This window comes from Pocillopora verrucosa, chromosome 8 (assembly GCF_036669915.1).
Source record: "Pocillopora verrucosa isolate sample1 chromosome 8, ASM3666991v2, whole genome shotgun sequence".
Taxonomy (NCBI): domain Eukaryota; kingdom Metazoa; phylum Cnidaria; class Anthozoa; order Scleractinia; family Pocilloporidae; genus Pocillopora; species Pocillopora verrucosa.
The window spans coordinates 13,240,252-13,267,546 of NC_089319.1; the positions used below are offsets into that span (position 1 = coordinate 13,240,252).

General features: G+C 37.1%; 1 protein-coding gene across 1 annotated transcript; it reads right to left on the reverse strand.

Annotated features, from left to right (window-relative positions):
• On the reverse strand, window positions 1-27,227 carry LOC131798530 (follicle-stimulating hormone receptor). The gene is made up of 21 exons (XM_059116180.2): window positions 26,981-27,227; window positions 25,606-25,677; window positions 13,367-13,438; window positions 13,178-13,246; window positions 13,031-13,102; window positions 12,373-12,444; window positions 11,347-11,418; window positions 9,636-9,707; window positions 9,320-9,388; window positions 8,574-8,645; window positions 8,069-8,143; window positions 7,665-7,730; window positions 7,417-7,488; window positions 7,035-7,100; window positions 6,587-6,655; window positions 6,065-6,136; window positions 5,792-5,863; window positions 5,222-5,290; window positions 4,936-5,007; window positions 4,218-4,289; window positions 1-2,924 (listed from the first exon to the last, which is right to left on the reverse strand). The coding sequence occupies exons 1-21, from the start codon at window positions 27,163-27,165 to the stop codon at window positions 1,307-1,309; spliced, it is 3,150 nt and encodes a 1,049-aa protein (XP_058972163.2). The 5' UTR covers window positions 27,166-27,227; the 3' UTR covers window positions 1-1,306.
• Between the last annotated feature and the right edge of the window lie 68 nt (window positions 27,228-27,295).

The following is a 27,295-nucleotide window of genomic DNA, read 5'->3' on the forward strand; positions in this document are numbered from 1 at the left end:
TTTATCTATTTACAATCACTTATACAAAATACGTAAGAAGTTATATAATTACATATTTAAGAGCTTGTGCAATGTTATTAAGTCGACGAAATAAGGGTAAGGAAAAATCTCCTAAGTAAAATACTTGTATTTAAGATTACAACCATCCCCAGTTTTTCACTGTTATAACCGATTACCTCACGTGGCCCGAATTCTTTGCTTAGGACCACATCTTTCCATTGAATATCTCTGCATATTCTAGCCATCTATTGTTGTCATTGAATAATAACATAATATGATATAATTTAATACAATCTTGTGAAACAAACTCCTAATGGGTTGTTTTTCGTGACTGGAATGTAAAATTTAAAAGATCGTAAATAATGTTGCTTATTACAGCAAATACATTATCCCTTGATTAACTGCGATAAATTGGGCAATAAATACATGCTAAGTGTTTCAGAGATACGCTTATTCACAGATTTTAAACATTTTTTTCAAAATTGCAGGATCGAACGGACCCCATCCCTTCCTTAACCTAAGAAAAAAGATCGAAGAGATAAAGTTGCGCGTAAATTTGCCCGAGCGACTGAGTTATTTTCAGTTTCAAGATTTCTACTATTTTATGAGAACTGAGGATTTTTCTCAGGAATTTTCGAAAGTTTCAACTTCTTCTTTCCATCAGCTATTTTCCAAACTCATAACAAATTGCAACCTTAACCCAGCGCACAACTTTTTCCCCGCAGTATCATGCCCTAAAAGGCCGCTATTATTCTTCAATATAACTATGAAGCTGCTTTATTTACTCTAGCCTGAGTTTTGACGGACCACTGAAATATGCCATCAACTTCTTTCATAGTTTTATACATTGTTTCGCACTGTGTTGACTTGAATGTCAACTTAATATATTTTATCACAATGTAATACAATGTAATTATAAACGTAAAAATTATGCGAGCCTCGAGCAAGCTTATCCCACAGAAAAAGGTAATTTTCAAGCAACTCTCTCGTGTTTGAAACACAGACAATTTACTAACATATCCGCCCCTTACTAAAACCCAAACCAGACAGGTTGTCAATGAACACAACTATTATATGTTGAAATTCATCTCATTGATCCACCATCCTCTCATAGATATACTAGCTACGACCTAATAAAATAATTGTATGATACAATTTGTACAGTATTGATAGATTACACAGCATGCAATTGGAGGAGACATGATACAATACAGACTACGTTTGAAACACGCCTTCACCAGAGTTGCATGTCATGGCACCCATTCAGTTCTGAGGATCATTTAATCGAGTGCGTTATGTCAAGCATTTAGAGAACCGTTACTTTTTCGACAATGACCTCTTTTCTCACTGTCTCCGAACTCTTGCTATTTGCAGGTCTGCTAACCATCAGCCTCATGGATGGTGGAAGGGAGTTCCGCCGCTGCTCACGCGGGCGCAGCTTTGCTATCATACCTTCCAGTCCGTTCGATGAACTCACTTGTGAATTCCGCCTCATTTCACCACTCGAGTATGAGTATTTTCGCCTCGAACTTGTTATTTTAGGAATCTGAGAACTTTTTACTCTACGACACAGCGAAATACAGTCTCTCTTAAATTGTGCAGTAAAAATAGCGTATAGGAAAGGGTTAGCGCAACTGTTGAGAGGAAACACGAAAACTGTAAATATTTTTGCGTCTTTAAGGCTCACATACTCTCCACCAAACGCTGCGGTGAGAGAAAACACAGTTATGGGTGCCCAGCACGAAAAGTCTGTAAATATGAGAATTGCCATTCTTAGTGCAGTTCTTGAGTCATTTGTGTTCCAGGCGTTTGAGCCACGGATAGCGCTGTAAATTCTACAGTAACAAGTTAATATGACGATGAACGCTGACCCATTTAGTATGAGCACTGATGTAACGTATACCAAAGATTTCGTGTTCCCAGTCTCAAACGGCAGACAAACGCTGAATTTGGTATAGTCGCTGACCCCGAACAACGGCAGTGTTGCAACTGTGAGAGCAAAACACCAACCAACAAGCATCACAAGGTACGTTTTCTTTAAGCTCATCTTTTTAGTGATGTCCAACGCATGCGTGATAGCAATGTAGCGTTCAATAGTGATTACAGTCAACGTGAAAACTGATGTTTCGCTTGACAATACAGCGAGAAACCCCGCTGTCCTACACCCTGGGCTCAACTGCCACTCGACACCATAGCTCCGAAAGTTTCCGAGGGTTGACGCATCGACGACTGCTAAAAGCCCGAGATACACACCCATGCACAAATCTGCTACAGCTAGATTACAGATCAGAAATCTAGACACGTCGATTCGTGAGCTGCGTGTAATGATCACAAAGATGACTATGGCGTTGCCAAGCAATGCAAGCAAGAACACTATCCACACGCCGATACGGAGGAGCGAAGAGTCCATGAGATCATCACACGGGAAAAAAGGGTCAGCAGGCTCAGGGGTGCACGTGACTTGGTGGTCGTCGTCCTCGTCAATGGAAATATCATCTACACGGCCAACATTGCTAACCTGACCCGAACCGACTGTTGTTGCAATTTCCGAGCTGCCGTCGAATTCCATTGCTGGGTCTATGTTTCCAGAACCGAAGCCTGACATTTCTTCATTGCTTGTGATGGAAGTTAAGTTATCCTCGGGACTATTTCGTAGAAAGGTGACTTCTTCACCCTCAGCCCAGGTCCAAGAATTCTTGAACTCGCTTGTTTTCAGCTTTTCAGTCCTGACTGGACTTTCTTTCTTTTTACGTTGTTTTCGGAAGTCACAGCAGTGATAAGGGTAGTGCGCTTCCACAGTTCGAATTTTATGGAGTTTTGCTGCAGGTAACCCCTTTAGTTCTCTGTTGCCTCGCACCTTAAGAGTTTCAAGTGTTTCCAGCCCTTTAGCAGGAAGTACTGGAAAACAGTTGTTGCTCAGATCCCTGAAGACAAGATTTACAAACACACAAGTAAACTAATTACACATGAATTGAAAGCCCATCGATGTTTTTAAAGAGATGCATTGTCTAAAAGATAGAACAAATCATTTTGACTCCCACTTCAAACAAAGTGTTTCAAAAGATTGCTTGTGGTAGTGGAAGCGCAGAAGAATTTTTGAAACCGTTTTTTGTTTTGTTTTGTTTTGTTTTTTTTTACCATGCAGTTTGCTAACCGATCAACCCTAGTTTAGGGTTGGCAGGAGGAGGTTCCTACACGAACGTCTTCCAAACATGTAAGGGGGAAATGACGCGTTGTTTTATCATAAAAAATGATCACTTGGGTCAACAAACAGGGGCTCTAAGGCTCCTCCCCCCTCCCCCCTCTCCTCCTTAATTCTCCTTCCATTACTCAGACATTCCCTTCTTTCCATCCTAAGCTACAAATTCATGGTTCTTCTATTTGTACAGTCTGGCTTAGGTTTGTCCATATAACAATCAACAGGGGGAATCCATCAGTTCGTGACCATTACATCAAGGCATGCTGTTAAAAGCCACTGTTTTTCCAGACAGAAATTTTACTTTGTTCAGTTGTACGTTTGGTGGTAAAATCTTCCCCTTTCCTTTCTCCACTGAATATAAGTATTTGGCAAGTTTAATTTTTTTAAGCAATATTATTATCAATATACGCGGCCAAATAGAGAATCGGCCTCTTCAAAACACACGCTCAGCGGGCCGCAAAAGACTGACAGCGGGCTGCTAATGCATTATCAGCCCTACAGCTTTGTGATGATTCTGTTACCAGCATGGACATTTTTTAAGGTTAACTTTGTGATATGCCTATTATTTATAGACGATTTTAAGCATTTTTTCGGTAATTTTCAATAAGTTCACTGGACTGAGTTGATTCTTTAATAGCTTGTTCAATCAACACTTACATGATGATTTGAAGTGACTTTGAATTCGTCATTCACTTAGCTTGTATTATTAAAACTCGCATTCTTTATATCATTTGGCCTTGTTTATTGATAATAATGATAATGACATGACTTTTTTCGGGAATATTGTTTATTTGCGGCCACTACGCGGGCGCAAATAAACAATATTCCCGAAAAAAGTCATGTTATTCCCTTATTTATGAAGTTTCAGTAACTTGCCCATGTCGACAAAACTGAAGTCCATCGCATTTGAGCGTATTTCCCCACAAATGTCTCCTTATTAAAATTTCTTTTTCTTACTAAAAAATAAATTAATCTCCGAACTATGAAAGTTCACGAATACACGAATGTATGTACTTACAAGAATTTTATCATCTCAAACGGTGCAAATGCGTCCTCAGCAATGTACCTGATTTCATTTTCCGCAAGATTTCTACGAGGAGAATTTTAAACAACAAGATCAGCCTGACAGCAAAGTACAACATTTTCAAGAATTGAAACAACAATTCAGAGCACCCCCTTAGGATGATGCGTATCGGTATCTAGCTGGATTCCACTTTGGGCTCCCATTGGACTGTGGTGTTTCGTATCACCCCCCCCTCCCCCCTCCACCCGCGTACCATCGTTCCCGCAAATGAAAGCCCTGGGTGTAATCAACACATCTTCCTTTGTAGAACACACGCATGGAGACCTTAAATCACTAAAATATAGTCAGTTATATGATGCTGTTTAGTTCCTATGAGAGGTCTTAAATACTTGATTGCAAATAAGCAATGGGAATCTCTAATGGCGTATTCACAACCCCGTGCAACAATTTCCAAATTTGTGTGATTAGGCGGTATATATTACGAAATGCCAGTGTAAGTTTAATGGCATAGTAAAACGAAAAATAAAATGACTTGCAGAGGGCGACAATCCAGGTTTTCTCTGAATTTCATAAAACAAAACGATATCGATCAATTTGAAGTAAACTCTGTATACCCTTAAATCAAGAGTCTTGATGGGCTGTCGCCTGCTTAGTTATGACGTACTACTGTAAAAATCATTTTGGAACGATCTGGTCGACACTTAGTACATACAGATTTTCCAGTTTCTTTACTCCTTTGAACGTCTGACTCGGTAAGCCCTGGATTTTGTTTCCTTCTAAGCTTCTATAGAAATAAAAGTTTCAGATACATTTTAAGGCATTTTCTTATCTCATACTTATATTAAAGATATCCATAATTCTATCTATATGTTCTGTAACTCACGAATTCGCTTACTTGTTAGGTTTACAAAAGTCGAGATCTTTTGTTTAATTGCGAATTATTGAAGGAATTTCACATAAATGCCCATTCCAAAATGTGAGTAACAAAGTACACTTACAAATCTTTAAGACTTCCCAGAGTTTGGAAAGACGTTTCAATCGACGTGATTTTGTTTTCCTCAATTTTTCTGTTAAAAAAAAAAAAAGCAGAAGATTGCATTTTATGTCAATAAGTACACACATTCCACTTGGAGCTTTCCCATAAACTAGCAAGGGTATTTAGAAATGAGCTGGAGACCGCGACTTCGGATTTAGTAAATAAGTAATTCGGGCTTGGGTTTGGTTCACCACCCACCTACCCATCCCTCAACCAGTTGGTGTTTGTTATTGATCTATCATTACAAAGCAAAGGGAAGTATTATGAGAATGATTTTGACGCAGTTAAAAAGCTGTTATCAAGCTTTACAGACACCAACCTATATGTGGTTAACTGGTGTTCATTATTCCTTTTAATGATGTTTACACACCGAGCATCAAAAGGCCGTTTGGCTGAGACTATTTTGATTGATTCATAACCGAGAGGATGTTATTAGAGATGGTTGTTTCTCCAGTTAGAAATGTTAGGTACCTTTGACCTAGAATTTTAAGCGAGTTACAATAAGATATGAAAGGAAAAGTTATGTACTTACAAGAATTTGATCATATTTGATTGTGGAAATGCGTCTTCAGAAATGTGTGTGATTTCATTTTTCGCAAGATTCCTACAAAGACAAAATACGATGAAAGGATAATAAATACGTTTAACATCAAGATAATGTCAGCTATAATTCCCAAATAGTAACGATAAGATGTAAAAAAATTATTTCCAGCGCCCAATTTTGCAATGGTTGTTTCTTTGGACCCAAAGGTAAAAGCTCCTGTTTCACATCTCCAGGATTTGCTATTTTTATTTAAATACTTACAGAACCTCCAGATACTCGACTCCTTCAAACGTCCGACTTGGCAGGCTTTGGATTTTGTTTCCCTTTAGAGTCCTAAGAGGTTAGTGGCAAAGAAAACAGATGACTTAAGTAGGTGTGCGTTTACATTCTTCAATCTTGTTCCTCACCAATCTGGTAAAATTCAGGACTAGTCTGGATGTATCCATATTCACATGGAAATTTCACTAATCCGTTTATTCGTTTTGTTCTTTTCTTAATTTATCCATTTATCATTCTAATCACCATTAGTGTATAACACACCGGTGAATGGTGCTTTTCGCGCGCGCTGATTGGCTAGGTCGGAGGCGATAAGCAGAGTCCCATTCACCTCTGAGGAGTCGATGAGACAAAATCGCGAGGAAAGTTTTTAAAATATCCCACCATCGTTCGGCATATTGACAGAAACGAACTATTTTTTAGTTTCTGTGTGGTATATACCAACACACCTATCTACCTCCACTTCGGTGAAAATTATTAATTACACATCTGAATGGCGTTACTTACAAGTCTTTAAGATTTTTCAGATTTTGCAAGGACCCTTCTATCGACGTGATCTCGTTGTGCTCAATTTTTCTGTTGGAAGAAAACAAGACATTCGTTAAGCAAGGTAAAATCCGTACAACTATCTCTCCATAAACTGGTCTATAACCTAACATGAATCGATAGATGCGAACAGCTTTCAAACGATTGTCGAAAAGAAGGCAAGAGATTGATTTGCTTCACTGCGCAAAGTAATTGAACCTCTCCTTCAACCAATCAGCTGCAGAACCCAAACCAATCATGACTTGGTGACAGGCGTTTTCCCGCGTTTAAGACTGCATACATCTTTTAACTTTGGTTTCTTATAGGTTTATATAGATATCTTCCTTTGTTCTGCTTATGAACCGTTCTGATTACTTTGGTCTGAATTTTACGCAACTCAATCGTAATGCGTTCTAAATGTCATACTTACAGAACAGACAGCGATTTGCACTCGGATAGGTCCGGTAAACGCTCAATTTTGTTGAAATCTAGAGTTCTGTAGGGATGAGGAGAAGAAGCCTGATTATCCACGGTAGCAACCAAAATTCATGGAACTACGGAACTTAAATCTTTGCTAGAAGCACCACGAAAAAAGGTTGAAGGTTTTGACAAAAGTGATAAAATCTAATGTGATGTTTACGTCCTCTTGAAAATCTCGTTAAACCATCCTTGCTTTCATTACAACGGCAATATCAAAATCGTTGAAAAAAGAGGCAAGGTACCCAATCTATTATCTTCTGTTATTTTGCGTTTCTTAGTATCCAGGGGTGCGTTTAGAGTTGTTTGACAAAGTACAACTATACTCTACTTACAGTTCCACCAATTCCTTCAGATTCTGGCAAAGATTCGTAGGTAATTCTCTAATTTTGTTGACAGTCAGAGTCCTGAAACAAACAAAAGCAATCAGACCACCAAATAATAATCAGCTCATAATCCGCCATAAAGATTCGAAGTAGAAGACCAAGTCAAGAAGTTTTATATCTGACTTAATCCAACCAAAAGATATCTCGTTTCTTAATCATTTGCTAAGGTAAAAAAAACATTATTCAGCAATACGTACAGGTACTGGAGAGAAGATGTGCCCGTCAGGTTTGGAAATTTTTCCAAACGTAAATTAACCAGTCTCCTGAAAAACATCGAAGTAAAACGAAAAAAATTAAAATATGAATAAAACATCATTTGATGTGTTTAATGCTGGAATCGAAGTAATTTTTTCGATCGTTTTCTTTTCACATCCATACATCTCATCGATAACTCAATATCCACAAAAGGTTATCCGTGCCGCCAATGTCTGTTAGAAATGGCACCAAGGGCGCTGAGTTTGAGGGAAGTGTGATGAACTAGCAAGTTTTTTTTTAGCAACACGGGGAAGAAAAAATACTCCCCCGTCTTTTCAAGTTGGAAAAAAGGATTTAATCAACGTTATGGGAAAATAAACTTTCACAAAAATGTGTCAGAACTTACAGTCGGGTTTTTAGTTTTGGTAGGTTGGCAAAAGCGTTGTGACCAACAGAGTTCAGCTTCTCCCAAGTGAAACGTCTGCAAAGTGGTAAAAATAAGTCAATGAACTGTAACAAGTTACAGACCTTGACTCTTTCACTCCCCAGGCTGACCAGAAGACAATTTATCTTTAGTAATCCAACAAATTTTCAAGCAAAAAGAAAATGAAATTGAAATTAAACAATGAAGAAAATTAATAGTAACATCTTAGTAGTGATGGGGTTAAAAAAAGGTCGTATTTTGGTTCAGGTCATAGGCCAATGGTATGCTTTCTAAGGGCCATTTGGAAACACATCCATCTGGACTTCGCAAGGAAATTTTATTTGTTTAAAATTTAGACAGCTTTGATTCCAGTTCTCCTAGAGAACGTTGCTTAAGAATTACAAAAGCAAAGGAAACAAACTCAGAAAGAGGGAATTTGAAACAACAAGAGAAAAATAAAGGGGCGCTATCCGACAACAATACTTACAACGTCTGGAGTTTAACGAGTCCCTTAAACGCATGGTCGGGAATTTCATCGATCGGATTGGAACTAAGTTCCCTGTTTGGAAGGAAAAATAAAACTCAAGTTGCGAACACAGAGTGTGGACAGCAGAATACTGATCCTCTCTTAAACTGCTTAAAGTTGAAAAAAAGAATTTAAAGTGCTTTTTTTCCTTGAAAGCTGGTACTCTTTTAAACTATGGTCAATCAAAAATAATATGTGGAATGAATCCTGTGAGAACATGAGAATGTAGGGCAACTACAATTGGGTGTCGACAGTAATTCGGGTTTGCTTTGGTTTTATTTTGCTTTGCTCCGTGATTGGTCCAAAAAAAATCGCGTCGTACCCTCAACCAATCAGATACAAAACAAAAACTAGTCGCGACTTAGTCACCCGCGTTTTCCCGCGCTTTAGTTTTCACTATGTATTCACTATGAGATCTCATAGGCTCCTCAGGGTTTTTTCCTTTCTTTTGATTGGCCGTTGTGATTTCTTTGGTTTATGTTTTATGAGTCTCAATCCAATAGCGCTGTATGAATGATTCTCACAGGTCAACTGCACTTATAGTAATAGCAGTAAGGCCTAGACGGAGCCTGACGTCATGACTACCAGATTACAGTATGTAAGTCAAACATTGAAATGACGATATTTGATGTTCAGCAAGTTCATTAACATTGTCCTCAGACTCACTTCATAGTTTGTTCCTGATCGAAGAATACGAAAACACTTACAAGTGGGAAATGTTCTTGACATCTTTGAGAGAAACAGGTACTTGGCTAAGGTTATTATCCATCAAGCTTCTAAAACAAAGAAGAAAAACAAAATTTACTGAGCTTTGTCCATTGATGGAGCCTTTTTTTTTGTTGCTATATTGCAAAATTACCGCTGTTATAGAAGTGACCATACGAAAATATGCGCTCTTGAGACGGAAGTATGGTTAGTATCACATTTCTTTTGGGTATATCTATACTTAGTTCGCTATTTAAATCTAGCATTGAATTTCTTAAAAATGAAGGTAAAATCATAATAGCTTTAGCATATACTCACAAATACTTCAAAGAGTCCAGCCCTTTGAATCCGTCGTCTTCGATCTCTCTTATTTCATTGTTGAAACATATTCTTCACCAAAGAAAGAAAAAGGAAAATTAAAAATATTAAGTAAAAGGAATGAAAAAGGACACGAATGGATTTCATTCTTTGTCTGTACTTAAAACCAAAAACTATTATCGGTACATTAAGTGTCAGTTAGACGACAACCAGTTGTGAAAATGTTGAGACATCTTAAAATACAATTTAAGTTTATCGTGTGATACGCTTAGCTATCCAAGTGTGACATTACGCAATGAAATGACGCACCAGCTAATTTACAGGTATTCCACATAAATTAAAATTAAATTTAAAGTAAATACTATAACATACTTTAAAATTTCAGAAGGTTTACGTCAGCATCGTAAAATACAATCTAAAATAATTCCACTTTACGCCAAGAAGTAAAAACGATAATCTTGTGCACTTACAATAATATAACAAAAAGTAAAAAGTTAGGTTGAAAGACCCAAAACTTCAATTTTCTTTATGCTGTTTTTGAAGGCCTTAAGAGTTCTAACAGCTCTGTGTGCATGACTCTGGTAGAAGATTCTACAGCTTTGGAACTAGGTAACGCCACAATTTCAATCCGTGGGTTGTGGTGTTGAGCAGTTCTAGAATGTCGGCCGGTTTTCCTCAGATCGTATTTAGTGTTTCTAATATCTAGTAACATTTTTTGCTTTCAGGAGCATCATCGTAATTAATAGCTTTAAAAACCGCACAAACTAGTTTGTGAGTCTTTCATTAGTCAATGATGGTAACTTTATCTTAATGAGTAGTTCCTGGTGGTGCGTGTGTTTTACATCAAAAACAACTCGTACAGCACGTTCGTTTACTTTTTCCAGTTTTGCACTGGCACCTGTACTGTGGTAGTGCCAGGTCTCAGAACAATAGTTGAAATGGGGAAAAATTGATAAAAAGGAAGATATCCTTTCTTGTTTCAAAGGGAAGCATCTTTTCTATATACTTGAGCAACTTGCCGAGAGACTCCTCTGAATACTCTCGCTACACGCGTTTCAAATTTTAGTTTCTCATCTAACGTTATTCCTAACAGTTCAAAATCTTCGGTAATGGGGATTTGGTAACGGTGTTTTGATGATAAAACTGAGGCGCGGTTTGCGTTATTACCATGACAATTGCTTGGTAATTTGCTGGGTTTCTCTTCATATCATTTTCCTCGTACCATACGTCTACACGACGGAGGTCATTGAGAAAAAAGTGCGTTTACCGATTTCATCAAATGGCCAAGAACTTGGGTACCAAAAAAAACCAAAATCTGCCCTCCTTCCTCAATTCACATGTTGTTTATCGAAGTTTTGTAGATGTTATGTTACTGCTAAGCTAGAAACATTGTAAAGAGGGGAGGGAGTAGAGGAATACATTATGTTGGATCACATGGTGAATAATTATCTCTTGTCAAGGTAATACGTCTCAACTACTTTTGCAACTGGCTGTAGCTCTTTACTGCAGTCTCAGGAGCTGAAATTATGTACTTTGGGTATTCTTTCCATTCGAGACTTCAACTCATGAGCTTGTAAGTGCTCAGTGCCAGAAATACAGGAGGTTGTTTAGCCTTCTTGGGGAGAACCCAGCTTCCCACCCTTTGTAACCCTTTAGTCCTATTTTTACTTTTGACATTTTTATCAGAATGTTGAAGGAATTAAATACTCACAGCGACTCAAGCTTGGACTGACTTTGGAAAGAACTGTTTCTTATTATGCGAATCTTGTTTGACTCAAGATTCCTAAAAAAGAAAGGAGAATTAAGTCAACCCTTTATTTATTAAACGGAGGAAAAACTAGTTACAAAATAAGTAATAGTGTAGTTTGATCGTTCGGGTGAGTGTAGTCCTGAGAAGGACTGTTGTCGGTAGTGGTGATTGACGTTTCGAAACCTGAGCGGAAGTCGTCATCAGAGTCAAGTGAATAGTTGTTGTCAGTCGAATGTTCCAAGTTCGGTTTGTAGAAACTAATTGGTCAGTTTTACCGTGATGCTATTGGCTGTAAGACTCAAGTGGCGTTCGTCGTTGGTGGTGATTGGTCGGTCTCGACCCGTTAGTAAAGTTAGGTCGTTCTTTTCGGTTCGTTTGTAATGTTGATGTCGTGAATGAGTCGTTTGTATGGTGCCGGTAGTGGTTGACACCTGTTGAGGGGAGTCTTTTCTTAGTTAGTAAACCAGCTTTCCGGAGTCAGTCGTTGAAAGTAGTCGGTGCTGTTGGTTAGATATTGCGCCGAGTCCCAGTCCATAGTCTGGTTCGTAAGTCGGTGATGTTCAGCAATGTGATTGTTGACATCGCCTTTCCTCGTCGCTCGCTTGTGTTCAGTCAGTCTAGTTGTAAGGTTATTGCCAGTCTCATTGATGTAGGAGGCGTGGCTGTCGGAGCAATTGATCTTATAAACTGCTCCCTGTCTGTTCCTCAGTCCGTCTTTGACGTCAGTCAGTTACTGACGTAGTGTGGTAATGGGTTTGTGAGCAACGCGGATATTGAAGGGTTCTAGGATGCAAAAGATGTTCTCAGATATGTCCTTTATGTACGGTATAGTCGCTGTAGTCGTAGGAGTTGCGTTGTCGTTAGCTTCGTTAGTAGTAGTAGTTCGGTGACTGTTTCGTGGGATGAAGTCTTCCTTGCCCACTATAACTTGTTACCCCCGGGTTTAAACCATTTACTGTATGAATTAAAAATAAGTTGCATACATACAAATATTTAAGTTCTTTTAGACTTTTCAAAGCTTCCGCTGGGACTTCTGTAAGGTTGTTGTTATCAAGCCAGCTAAAATCAAGAATAGAAGGGTAAATATTTTTAAAAAAATGTACGTACCATAAAAAAACAATAAAGAAAAAGTACATACATTGGACTCCCGATAACAGGTACTTTGGAGAAGAACATAAAAAAGGCTTGAGTTTAAGAAACGTCGGACTGTGGTCATGTTTACTGAGTATGGCCCCACTGACTTAAACCCTAATTAATGATTCTTTTGTATCTTGTCGGCTAAAATTTTGGAACCTCCTTCAAGTCTAAGGAAGTAGTGCGAAGCGATAAAATAAGGACTCGAAAAAAAGTTGTGAGGCTCTTTTAAATCGAAACGTTTAAGTCATAGCCATGGGTCCCTGTAACAGATCCATTATTAACACCAGGTTGATCCCTCTCAGTAAGGAACATTTAAAGAAAAAAAACAGCAAAAAAATGTATCAAAGGTATTAAAGGTATGCCTTAGCAATGTACTTCAGCAAGAATCGTGAAACAAAATAGCAAAAATAATGAATAAATGAATAAGTCAATAAAGATATCTGAATACAGGAAAGGGTCCAGATATAAGAATGTCATTGAAAACCACGTAACAGTCATTTTAGCTTACAGGTGCTCAATATTCGGAACTTCTTTGAAAACCCCAGCTTTAATGGTGTTCATTTTGTTCCCTGTTAAATATCTGAGAGAAAAAAGAAAGAAATCAGTTTAAATAATTATTAGGTGGATCAATATGATATGGTATTCAAGTACTTACAGCTCGTTTAAGGATTTCAGGTGAACTCCAAACTCTGGACAAGTCTTTAAGTCATTATCTTTAAGTGATCTAAGAGGCAAGATATGCGAGGTTAATGTCAAATTATTTAATTCTTGTTACACTTCAGATCATAGAGAATGCCGAGTAAAAGATAATCTCATTTGCCATTCAGAGGTAACGAAAACTCACAGTATCCTGAGATGCTTGAGTCCTTCAAAGGCATTAGGGTGAACATGATACAGCTTATTTCCATTCAAAGTCCTAAGAAAAGGGAGAAGCAAGAACACTTTTGTGAGCGTCATGAGCACGTCACTAGCCCCTTACGGCATACCGAAGCTTGACTTCGTTAGTATAAGGCGACTAAGGGCATTATTGGTCTTCCTACACGGTGTTGCTTATTCATCAAAGGTCACCGCTGAGAAACCCGTATTCCCGTGAGAGTTAGTTGGTACTCACTTTAACAGTACATAAGCAGTGTGGGGTTTTATTTCAAAAGTTGTCTTGTTATAGTTATAAACGGCCGACCTATTGAAGAAACTCTTGGAACATTGTCCTCGTGAACGTAAATCAGACGGTGGATAAGCTCTCGGAATCATATTCAAGGATAACCGAGGATTTACGACTGAAAAAGTAAAATAATTTTCCTTCTAACGTGGTAGGAAAGAGAAACAAAGGTAGGATACATTTCTGAGAGGAGTTTCATTAAAGGAATTACTTTAGTTATGGACGAGCATTCACTTGTATTTGAACTGACTTTTTAGAAGTCGTTTAGAAGTCGTTTAGAAACGATTTCTAAACAAACTGTTGTGCTGTGTCAGTAGGCGAGTAAAAGAATTTCGCTCCAACCATCAGCTTATGCTATGGACGTCGGTTTTTTAAAACTGGCTTCGGGGGCTTATCTTGCTTTATCCTCCTATGATTAAGAACCATTTTCTTAAACGAGTATTGGTATATTCTGTACACTATACTGGAAAAATTAGCCTACATCTTTTTAGTTTTTCACTTGAAACATATTTTACAGTCTTGAAATATTCTTCATTCTTAGCCATCTTTTTTCCATATTGGTTTCAATATTCAGGTCTCCTCACTTTTTTTCCTTAACAAACTGATATTGTCATCTGAAGGTAACGTCACGACGAATGAATGAAAAATATCACAATCTTTCTTCCTTCAAACGCGTATCCACATTTTAAAACTTCGTAAAACTTTTCAAACAAAAATTTTTCCTTCAAAAAATTTAACTCGGCAATTGAGATAAAACCCTTGCTGATTTCTAAATCTTGCCGATAACTGTGTGGGTGGTGAAGTCAATGCTATTTTCCACATTAAAATTAAAGCTGATTTTTTTTGCGGCGCCTTATCATGATAGATAAATAACACAAAGTGTTTGAATTAGGACCACAAATCAAATTTTCAGACAGAAAAACTCCCACATGCAAAAGGAAATAAGGATTATACGCAGTGATTTTCTAATGTTTCAAAGTTGCCGCTTTGAAAGAAAATATTTTCATTTCACATTTACAGGATATGTTTGAATTTGAGCTAAAAGTCATTATTATTTTTTGTTCTCCACGAATCTTCGGCTGAATTGGTTTTGTAAAAAAAAACTTCTTTTTTAGCGACAAAATTAAAAAGCGAAAGTTTTGCAAAAGTGCTCTTGGCAAATATCATTTAGGACAGTTTTTCTAATATGTTTCTCTTTGTAAACAATCCATTTGTGTTTAGCTCTCCTCCTTCTGGCCAGGGGCGATGTAACTAATAAGCCAAAGAAGACCCAATTCATGGCGTCAAAAGCCATACGCTGGCTTACAATATGAAATTATCCTGTTCATCAGCTATGTCTCAAGCGTCTTGTGTGGCAGAACACAACAGAGAGTACAAATCTAATAAACTGAATTGCTTTTGTCTTTCGACACGAGCTCTGATTTCTCGTAAGCCATAGTAATTCGTACTTCCCAGTACTTTGATGATGCGCTTTCTGTGACCTGACTACCGCCGAAATAGACCTCTTTGGTAAGGTTGTGGTCTGATGTGTTCATCCTCTTTCAACTTGGTGTTTAATTCGTGTAAATCCTTATGTACCCTGTAATATATAACAGGTTGTCCCAGTAACTCTTTCAAAACTACAACAACATCGTCGACCTAGACGCAACATTATATAATCGTGTAGGAGCTAGCGGCCAAACAAAAACATCAGAGAAAAGACAGAAACATCGGGAAAAATTGGTCTCGCTCAGATTGATCTGTTTTTACCTGTCTTAACTAGGAGTCTTGACTCAATTATTTGTTGTAATGTTATTACACTACGGTACACTTCTAATTCAATTTGAAGATAATCATTGATTCTATATTTTCAATGACTTTTTTTCTCGCAGGGGGGTTTTCAAGTGACAATTTTAACATTGCAGTGTCCCCTGTCTCTGGATAAAATTTGATCTAATTAGTTTTTTTTTTTTCGTCGCCGGATATGATTGTTTTGAATGTGATCTTTGACTGAGTTGATACTCTCCCTTTCACGTGATAACAACATGAAGAAAATTAGCATTCCGTCCATCGATATTTTTAACCCATCAGAAGCCTGTACGCTACAAGTCCTCTTGATAAATTCTCTCAAGAGCATGACAAATTAATGACGCACAATAATTTCATTGTCTAAAATGAGAGAGTTGGAGGAACTCTCGAGATTACTGAACACGCACAAATGGGTCATCTTAAAAAAAAAACCCTCTGGATCACGGTTGGCTTAATATGCCTTTTAAAGTAGAAAAAAGACTGTAACAACAATTAATTATTATGACATTGTTTTCTTAAACATGTTTAAGTCAATTCAAATGATTAAGTGCTTTCTATATACCTCCTGGGAGAGTGAAAGCGTGTGTGGTAGTTTGGACTTGAGATGACCTTAACTAAAAGCTTTGAGGAAGTTATCTGGATATTTTCAGAAACGTTCAGAAACAAAAAGTTTTCTGTTGTCTGCATCTCTCATCAAGACAAAGATAATACCGGATGTTCTTATGAGTGCTATTCGCTACTCCATGTATTATTTCGTTTAGCTTGACATAATTAATCCCCAGTTACAGATGGGCGGCTTCTTTCAGCCGGCAAACAGTCAGCAAGTAGTTGGGTACCTCACGATATTTCGCGTACTTTCTAAGGCGAGAATAATTATCTTTTGTGGGAATGAAACCACGCATTATCAGTCTGGAAAAATAAAAAAAACCACAAAGGGAAGAAACACTACAACGGAAGGCAGTGAAGATGATTAATGCGATGGAACAGATTGACACAAATAGCAAATAAAGACATTGTGGGTTTTTTTAGAGTATCGAATTCATGTAAGACAAGTCAAGCAATTGGTTTTGCCCACGACTTCAGAGTTGCCTTTTCATTTGCTTTGTGAAAACCTTAGCAGAACAGTCGCGAACAATGAAAGAAGACGAGAAGAGTACATTAAGCGCAGCTCCACCAAATCTTAAAACAAGTAGCGGAGGTTTGGTAAATCATGACACTGCAAATTGAATTTAGCCTCTTATGCTCAAAACACCCCTACTGGTAAGCTAATAATTTGAAGAATTGCATCTTATTTTTGATTAAAAAAATAATCACGTCTTTCCGGTTGAAAAGAGATGGCAGAGTACACTTGACTCTTGGATACTAATTTTGTTTCAGAGCATAAAAATGAAGCCACCCTAAGTGAAACTATAACTCCATCTTACCCATTAGTTATCATCGTATTGTACTTATTTCACGCGCTAAAAGACGGGAGCGCGAAAAAGAACAAAATGTAAGCTAGCGGAAGCGGGATCACGGGATCAAATGTTCTTTGATTTCCCTTCTTACGCCGACTTTCCCCTCCCCGAGCTTAGCACCCCCGCCGGAAAAGAACGCCCGATAGCATGTTGCACACCAGTCGCCTTACCTAAGGGTAAATCGATAGATCTCTACTCGAAGCATAATAAATTTCGCACTAGGAAAGTTTTAAACGCATCCTCTAGAATTATGGTAATCTATTTAGCATCCTCATGCAGGAGTTCATTTGGATTAAACAAATCTAATGTAATCTAGCTCATTATAAAATTGCGTGTGATTATGCTTTAATTGTAAAAACACAAAACAGAGTTGATAAACACGTTTTTTTCTCCGATGAGGCAATGTCAAAGCCCAACGGCAAAGAAACCATAAGCCAAGAATTCCACAGATCATCATTATTTTGTAGGCTGACTGACACTTTGGATCCAACAATACATGTGCTCTTTGATCATCAGTTGGCTTAACATGCACTTAAATTAGAAAGGAATTTTCTAGGAATACAAAAAATCATACCTTTTATTGAGCATGAACGAAAAGCTATACTCAATAAAAAAAACTAATAATAACATGTAAAGACTATTATTAGGACCTAGATGTCTTTTATAGCAGATTAAAAATGAAAGGAATGATACTATTTTCACCGCAAAATTCACACCAAGGTTCTCGTTAACCCAACCAAACCACAACAAATCACGTATAACGGTGAGGAGTTACACTGTTTGTAAAAAAAAGAACCGAAAACAAAATGATTTCTACATTATCATGAAAGATATGACCGCGTTACTTTTAAACTTTGCGTTAACAAAAAACGATCGAAAAAGTTCTAGTAACAGGGCGCAGAAGACTTTATCTTAAATTGGTAATTTAATGCTTATCGGCTTCCTTTCATTTTTATTAATAGTTAGAAATGGTCGTAAGCCGCCAAATTCTCTTGAAAAAAGATGAATTCTAATAACGTGAGACAAGTACAGGTGAAAGTGTTAAACTGACTGTCTGTCAAACATCTAACGTCTTTTCAAAGTTGTCGGCAACTTGAAGAGTAAGCTTTGATGCTCGGGTCAGTCTGTCCTGTAATCAAACGCCTTAATCTTATTTCATCTGTTTGGTTTATCATTTTTACCTGATTGATTCATAGATTAGCGAAACAAAATTTTGCGTTTTTTTTAGCTCAATTTGTACTGATAGTAATTTTGCAAGCCTGAGAAAAAGTCAATTATTATCATAACGCAGTGGGATCATTTAGCCTAACTTTGCAATTGTTGTACAGAACATTCCAAACCAGTAGACCACAAAGTTGAATATGAATTTCATCAAACTATCGTCTTTTAACCTTTACTGTCTCACACATTGCCCGAGAAGGATTTTTTCCTCAGCAAGGCACCTGTCAAATCTCTGTTGAATTGTTTCGAAAAGATACACAAAAATTATTTTATGAAAGCAAACGGAATAGTGTGAATTGATATTTAAAGAAAGTAGGAATGAGTAGATTGTGATTCTGTTCGCTCTAGGTACAGTGGACGAACAATTCCTGCCATTGGATTCCATTTATTTTTCAATTATTCTTAATCAATTTTTTGAAACGTGCTTTGACGGGGTTTCTCAAATATTGTCCAAAAACAATCTGAAGGAATTACTTATGGTATAAAAAAACTACTGGCGGAGGTAGTCCGGCGTTTTTCTCAGCTAATGGAAGCTTTAAACTCAGAACAGACTTTCGTTCGGTAAATATTCAAAGTTGTTGATATTTGACATTCAAGTTCGGATACTAAGTCAACAGTGGTAACAACCTCAGCCACAGAAGCCTTGTTTAAGGACTCAATATTACTCTGTGCACAAGTGCTTCAACTGACCCCGATCTCAAGTTTAACCAGTTGACTCCAGCTATTCGACCCCTAACGCCCTGGACCGCAACCATTAACCCTGTGCGAAACCACGTTTGGATTAACGAAAAAACAGCATGGCCAAAACACCCTGACATGTTTAAGAGAAAAGTCTTTCCTGGTAGCAATACAGGTTAACCGGAAAGTTCTTCGCTTCGGCAACACGAAACGATAGTCTTTTTTCTACAATCCAAACAGGTCAGAACACAACACAAAATACACAATGAACTGATTAAATCAATAGTTGCCTTATCGCAATCTCTTGTAGTTTAGAGTGAATGCCTCTTGATCCGTTAAAGATTACAATCAAAGAAAAAGCCAATATTGAATTAAGCATATGTTAAATCACGTTATACAGCAACTGAGCAGCACAAGAGAATATTCTCACGAGAAATTTGGGTCATTAAGATAAGTTTATCCGCCCAGCTTGGCCATAAGATTTCAGTAACCGCAACCAGTTTGATCTGCTCTCGAAGATCTTTTAATTAATTTCAAATATATCACTAAGCTCATAAACCAATTAAGATCGGTAAATGCAGGACAAATTTACCCTACGCTGACAAGGAAACCTATTGAGGTTCGGATAAATTTGCTTGACGATAACAGCTCTATGAAACAATTAGATTAAAATGCTCCTGATTAGGTGCCAATTACTATGATGTGATATCGTATTGTAATTAGGTATTTGTTCCATCACTTCATAGAATTCTAATTCTGGGCGAAAATTTAATTGTTGATATCATTAAAGCAGATTGAAACCCACACCAAAACGGCGAAGAGTGTTAAGGGAGTACATAACAGAACTTTGATCTGCAGTCATTGCGGCGAACTATTGGCTAATAAATGTATATCAATGATAGCTCAGCCTATCAGATTTTATATTCGCATTTAAGATTACAAATTGTGTTTGTAATAAATTTTTACCATTCCAAGCAATTAAAATATTCATGGTGTTCCAGTAACTCGGCGAGTTAATTCATGACAGACCGAAGGCAATATGAACTGTTTCTGTTTCCCTTTCGATCACACAAAGGACATCTTTTCTCTCTTGAGGACGCTATTTCTACATTCTGCCTTCTGTTAATTCATTTTTGAGGTTCTAAGAATTCAAATGTTCACTCAAATAAGAAATATTTAATTCCCTTGAGCCACTTCAATAAACAATGATAGGGGTAATCGTTACACGCCAAAACATTACCAACTTTGTCAATCGGACAAAAGAAAGACCAAGAAAGAGTTACGTTACGTGTCGATCATCAGAAACGATCACACTTCAATGTACTTTTTGGAAGGTCTTTTGATATTGAGGCACGAAATAAGTAACCAAATTTGTTTCTGGAGTGAGAGAGAGTTTCCAGACATGACTAATGGTGAACTAAGCAAGCTCATAGGGAAATTCAGTGCATCCCTCGAAAAAAATTATTAGATTCGGCAAGCCCGTACTTTATTTTTAAACCTAAATTGCATGACCAAAAAGTTTGATATACAGACTAAAAATAGGTTTGATTTCGTTTTTGGTATGTTCCAACGCGTTCTTCATTCAACACATCGTCAAAACGAATCCATAATGAACGGAAACGGGCGAGCGGCAGTTATGCCTCACATCAGGGGTCTTATCAATGGCAGATGTTGTGAATTGATCGAATTTTTTCTAAATATTGAACGTGCCTTTGAAGAAAATTTTTAATGGCTCGCTGGAAAATGCGGCTCTCCTTGACCGTAGAAATAAATGCATTATACGATGAAGTCACATGGCAAATTGATAAAATTTTAACGAAGAGCTTTTATTCAAAATCGCGAGTGAATAATGAAACTAATAGAGAATGAATATAACGAGTGAATAATAAAAAGCATCGTGTCTTGTGAGAAGACCACTATCAAGTTGGTTGTGGCTGATTGAATGTCTACTAAGATGTAAAGAAAGAAAATGACCAACTAACCAAAGAAACTAAATACCTAAAGAGCATAAACAGAACATTTATTAAAACTCTGTGAAAAAAACTATACAGTACCCAGCGGGATTTTTCAGTGGGCACTCTGTGAAACTTGAGTGCAATCAATTTCTTTCCTTGATTCTTGGTATCTTTCTTCGAAATACGTTAACTGTCGTGATTTTCTTAGGCTGCAGCTACAGTTTGGACGTTTTCGCTGCAGTGAGCTTTGAAAGAAGGAGACCTAATCCCTGTTTGTCGCCAAAATTCCAACTCAGCTTCCTCTACATTGACGAAAGACACGATAGACACGATACGCGGTGACTACGCTGTGTAGTTTCTTGGGCGACTAGTCTTGTAACAGCTCGAAAAAAATTACGAGACCAGATTTATGAAACAAGTTTTGTTTTTCAGATACGCAATTCTTTGTCTCAAAGCCATTTGAAAATAGTGTTTTACGAAAGGAAAGAGTGAAAAGAGGTGGTCAGTTAATTTTTACGTTGATTATCCAAAAATAAAACATTGAGAGAATGAAAGACTCCTTGCTGCTGATATGTTTCGGTATTTAAAGATGGTGTGCGAAAAAGACTTTCAATTTTAGTTCGGGAGAGATAGTCTCACGCTTCGCGAGAAAAAAAGAAAGTATAAGATATGAGGAAACTTATTTCATTATCCTCATCACTGTTATTATCATGGTTATCATCATCCTGAATGAAATGATTTACAAATAAGTTTACAAAGTATCGTCATATGGGATTCGTTTCGTACCAAATTCGACTGAACAAAGCCTGTTGGAAAACCTTCAAAGTTAGGACGACCGTTGTATTTGCAGTTCAGTGTTATGAATATGGAATCGAAATATATAATAAGAAAACAGATAAAGACATGTACTGAAATGAAGTAATTTTTCAATTGCTTTTATTATTTTTGCACCAAAATTCCACTGCGCAAATGAAAAACAGAAATAGGAACAAAGGTGAGCTCTTTGAACATCCGCGAAAGATTGGAATTCTTCATTCAGATGACAACTGTTATTCTGGACACACCTGCCTTAAAGCAATGTTGGTGTCTTAACATTTTTAATTCCGCTCATAATTATTCTCTCTGATATAAATTATCTCTGATAATATTCGAGTTACTTTTATTTCCTCAGCTGGTAAAGAAATCTATCACGGCAAACAATTTTCAATGATGGCCAACCTTGGCGAATTACTTTCAATGACAACAGAAAAAAATTGTCGACGACTATATACGAATTTTTCAGGGTATGACATTCTTGGAATATATTAAACAAAGTTTTGTATGAGCGTAACGCATTGTTCTCTGATAACTTAGTGTATAACGAGTTTGACATGCATGTTTATATGTACTTGAATGTAAGGCTTTTTGGTTTGAACAACTGGGGAGAAGAACAATGTACGGGATCAAATGAGCATATAAGGAGCAGATTCCTCGCCTGCTTTCAAAGCACACATGCTGATGACTGAGGAGGGTACTTTCTAGAACAGCAAATTTCGCAAACATTGTCCGTAACCCAAATTTTTATATCCGAATCTTTCTTATTTGGCAATGATTTAATACCCTGACTTTATACCAATTTCCTGTGTAGCTATGAAAATAGATCTGCCCTCCATTGTCTTTTTACTTTCCCATTAACACTCCACGATTTCGTAATAAGCGAACCGCAAGTACAAATAACTGAACTTCTAAAAGTACCAGCTAGAAATTATAACCCACAAATTTTGCCTTTCACTTTTTGGATATGGGTTTTATTTCATTGTGCGACCGTCATCTGCCTTATTGGGACAGAAATAATTTTTGAAGATCTTGATGCCTAATGATAATATGCAATATGCCATCTCCAGCATGCCATATGCATTATAAGTTGCATCGACTAATACAATACATCGGGGCATCAGCAAGCGCCGGATAACTGTTCCATAATTTTGAATCCTTAGTATTTTGTTATCAGCTGTAGACGTTTGACTTTTGTCAATTGAAAAGTTTTCCGCTTACAGCTGAAATTGAATGGAAAGATTGCACACTTCCTCTCTTTACTATTTTATTTCTGTGGACTTAATCAAACTAACTACTTATTCATTTGAAGGTTTCCGTAAAAAAAAAACCACCGCATTGCTTCTCTGGAAAATTTCTCAAATTGTACTAATATTCACCCTTCCGTCTTCAAATTACCTCATAATTTATACCTTTTATTTCCTTCGTGATTTTACCTAAAAAAAACTTTACTGAATATATATTACTACACCACCAATGCAAAACTGTTATAACAGATCATGGCCCATCCTTTGTCATTTCTTTTGTCTAACTTTTGACAAAGTCGTACAGATTACCGACCTTAAAAGCAAATGGAAATATAAATTGTCATTTTTCAACAACTTGAGTGGTCGTCAGACCTAAATTTGTCTGTTGCTTCGGTAGGAAAACAAAAATGCTCATGAAAAAGGCTGACTTCTTAACCTCCTCTTATACAGCCGTCAGTTCGTCTGTGGAGATTTGTCAAGTAAGGCGAGTATTTTCGAGATTTTAAAGCTCTTCTGAAACGGGGTTACCTTGAAAAAGCTCTTAAATTGTCGCATTAAACATATAATTCAGTTTAATGGAATTTCTAGTGTCAAAATTTCTGCCCAGCGACATTGCGTGCAGTATAACTGCTATTTCGAGAACTTGCTTCTATGTAAACTGTTCTCCATTAGGCCGAGAAGCAGATTAAAGTTTAAAGCGTTTAGCAAAAATAAGATACCATCGCTTCTGAGCCGATAAGAGATTTGACATCCCACGAGGATCAGGCGAAAATCAACACTGGAAAAAGAAATCTATAATTCATAAGAAAACACGAAAATTGATACTCAAAATGATCAATATAGTAGAAATTTCTTGGTCCTCAAAAAGAAAGTTTTGAATCAAAATTTATAGCGTCGTTATAGCGTCTAAAGAGTAAAGATCCTTCTAACGTTAGTGTTGAATAACCTCCACTTGATCTCACACTTAAAGTTGAAGTTGTATACCGCCAGCTTGCACGCCAACGCGGTTAATACCAGCAAATATTTTCATGTGAGGATATAATATGGAAAGAGAAAAAGGTAAGAGCAGAATTTGACGTGTTTCTTTCCTTATGAAGTAAAAGTACGACTTTTTTTCTTACAAAATTAACGAAATTCGTGATCTTTTTTTAATGAATTTTATGTTCCCCGACTAAAAGGCGTTTTTTGCTGTCAAAACAGAGAGGCGAAAGGCTGTCTGCGCTTCCGGCTTGTAACCTCAAGTAAAAGTTTAAAAACTTTTTAATGAGTCATATCAAACTTCAGCAATTGATTTAATTGGTTTTCTGGCAGACAAAGTGAAGAATAATAAACTGCTACATTCATTTTTCGAATATTCGAACCCGCTTTTGTTTGAAAAACAGTTGCCACTTAAAAATATCAGTTATCAAAGTTGTGGTTATGACAGGGTTTGATACTTCAATTCTACGGTGATGTTATGCTGAAACCATTTCCTGCAGACGTGACGTTCCCTTCACAGCGTATTTATAAAACTACAGTCCCATTTTGGGACGGTTATTTTTAAACACACGTAAACCTTACTTGTTTACAGACGTTTTGCCGCAAAAAAAAAACTAAAACCAAACAAACAAGTAACCAGAACAGATTCCTTAAATCGCTGTTCACAAGCATTGACAACCAATCGCACTCTGTTGAATCGCTTTGAGTTAAAAGAATACAATTGCGATCGCAAGTTGTTTTCCAATAACTTCTTTTTCACGCGGAAAGGTCTATAGGTGTGTATTAGTAAATTATATCCTACATCTTTCGTCGTCTGCAAGTATGTGCCATTGATAGTGTAGAGTGACTGTGGAATACTTCTAACCTAATAGAAGAGACCTGATCCAATTTGGGTAATCAAAATAAATTATACTTCTGATTATGTGATTTGACACGACAGAGAGAAAAAATGGACTGCAGATATTATTATTATCAATAAGTGCATACCAGTTTCATGCGAAAATCCTCGCTAGTTGAATCGGAGGTAAGAGAATAAAAACACGGAAAAATGGTCAAGTGGGTAAAACAATGAAATTCGCAAAGTTGGAGACTGGGGTATTTATCCTAGGAATAGATGTTTTCTTTCTCCTTTTCAAAATAAAGTAGAGCATTTGAAAACAATTTTAAAAGCCAGAGGCATAGACGAAATTAAGCTCTAAAATCAACAAGGGGCTTCTAAAATTAAAAGCAAAACAAAGTTTCTTTGTCAGGTTGTTAACTTGGGGAGAGGGTGAGATGTTTCGGAAATTCTTAACAAAACAAAAATACTTCTGATGCACACAAAGTCATTTAAATAACTACACATGGTGAAATCGTCAAGATTTAGTCATTTTATATTTGCAGCTGAAATACTCTAGTACGTTCCATGCTTATTTGATCCATCAGCTATCCCATTTCACACCCTGAACCCAGCAAGAGGTCGTGAAATTTATATCTTTAATGTTGACAAAAGGAAATACTGAAAAACTCGGCTTTGCAAAAGAACGTTACAAAATCGGAGAAAGCTGCCATAAAGTCTTGCCCCCTCTAATTCAGTGTAAAGTAAAAGATTACAATAGGCTGATTGTTTAAATAGCTCGCACTTTTTTTTTTTTTTTATAAACGCATCATCACGAAACGCAAGCGCAGTCGGTATATGTCTGTTTAAAAGAGGCCGGACAGTTATTTTAATTTAATTTTCTACTTTGATAACAAAGAGTGCCCTATCAAGCTAAATAGACAAAGTGAATTAAAACAGCTGTACTTACAGTTTATTCAGATTGGGAAACCTTGAAAACGTGAAGTTTGCAAGCTCGCTTATCATGTTGTCACTCATATCTCTGAAATTGAGAATATGCACTCGGGATTAGGAATATAAACAAAGTATTTGACGCTGTGACAATCTAAAGTGACCGAAGAGTAAATTTATCGAATAGCAAAGAACATATATAGACATGAAGACAGATGGAATTGCCTCGCTTGTTATCAGGAAGCTCTGTACAGCTTGAGTGCCGGCATTCAGGATACCACGAGAATTCCTCTGCTTTTCCTAAAGATTTCTACCCCTTCCAAGATCAAAACAACAAAAAATCCTTGAGTAGCTTTGCTATTTCATAATTTTCAGCAGAGCCGACGATGTGTAATATATGGCAGACATAGAGGTAAATGTCAAAGGGTAGAAAATCTAACAAATAATTCAGATCCAACTTAGCAAAGGCCGAATTAAACGATGACATTCGAACATCGCACAATGGTTTGCTTATTAAGATTTTTTTAAAACGAAAAATACCACAGAGGCTTGTTGTTATGAACCGATTTATATTTGTTTGATTCATGTATTTTTTATGTTCTGGATCGAAAAGGTTTTGACAAGCTTTAACGGTTTGCGATGTCAAAACCAGGCTCGACAGGACATTTTAAAACCATAGTAAAAATTCAATAATGATTTTGGCTCAAGAGCGTGTTAAAAATTATAGTAACGTACTGATGCGATAACGTTTCATTCCAGGAGATATCTCAGTATTCGTGTAAACACAAAACATAAACCGAATTAAAATCATATAATGCTACGAATAAAATTTGTTCGGTTTGCAAAGCCTCACAGAGGACTCCGTCATTCTCTCCAGATGAACCAGCCATAAATTTATTACAATCGTGTTATCCTTTCTTCTGCGTTACCAGCGTCTCCTTCTAATATTTTAGCTGTATCTATTTCATTCAAACAGTCAAACTTTCTTGGCGGATTGGTAGTTTCGAAAAATCATCTAAGTCCCTCTTTCATAAACACTAAATGGGGAGATAACTGCAATTTTCAATCTCTCTCGAACGCGGTCCGTGTATGATTCAGGACAACCATGAAATTCTATTAAAATCTCACGGAAGTGTATGTATCGGTCAGCTGGACATTATGTTTTCATGTCGTACGGCATGCAGTTGACCTAGAATAGTAAATCAAATTCAGTACGTGATCTTGGGAAGACATCTTGCTATTTTTAACTTTCTTTGACACCCTCAAGAGAGACACACATGTGATAGCCTTTGAAACAAACATTCCAGATATCGCCATAACGGCGAGAGAACGACATAACATTTTACTTTATCACAGAAACAAATCAATCGACGAAGGAGCATGCTGTAACTTACAAGGCAATAACATTGCGAGGAATTTCAGCTGGTATGGAAGTAAAGTTATTACTTGTACAGTCAACTTCTCCCCGCGTGTTCATCACACATCCATATGGCCCGCGGTGGTTTTTCGAATATTGCCATCCTTCTATAATGCTTAGAAGCGAAAGAAACACTGCCACAGAATGCCATAACACAGCCATTTCTCAAGCTACACTCAGTGGCTTTGTCGCTCTCGTATATGATGTGCATCAGTTGTTACCGCTACTCGATACCCATTAATGTGTCAGGTTTCCCTTGGTCGCACAGTCGCGAATCAACGCGATTGAAAAA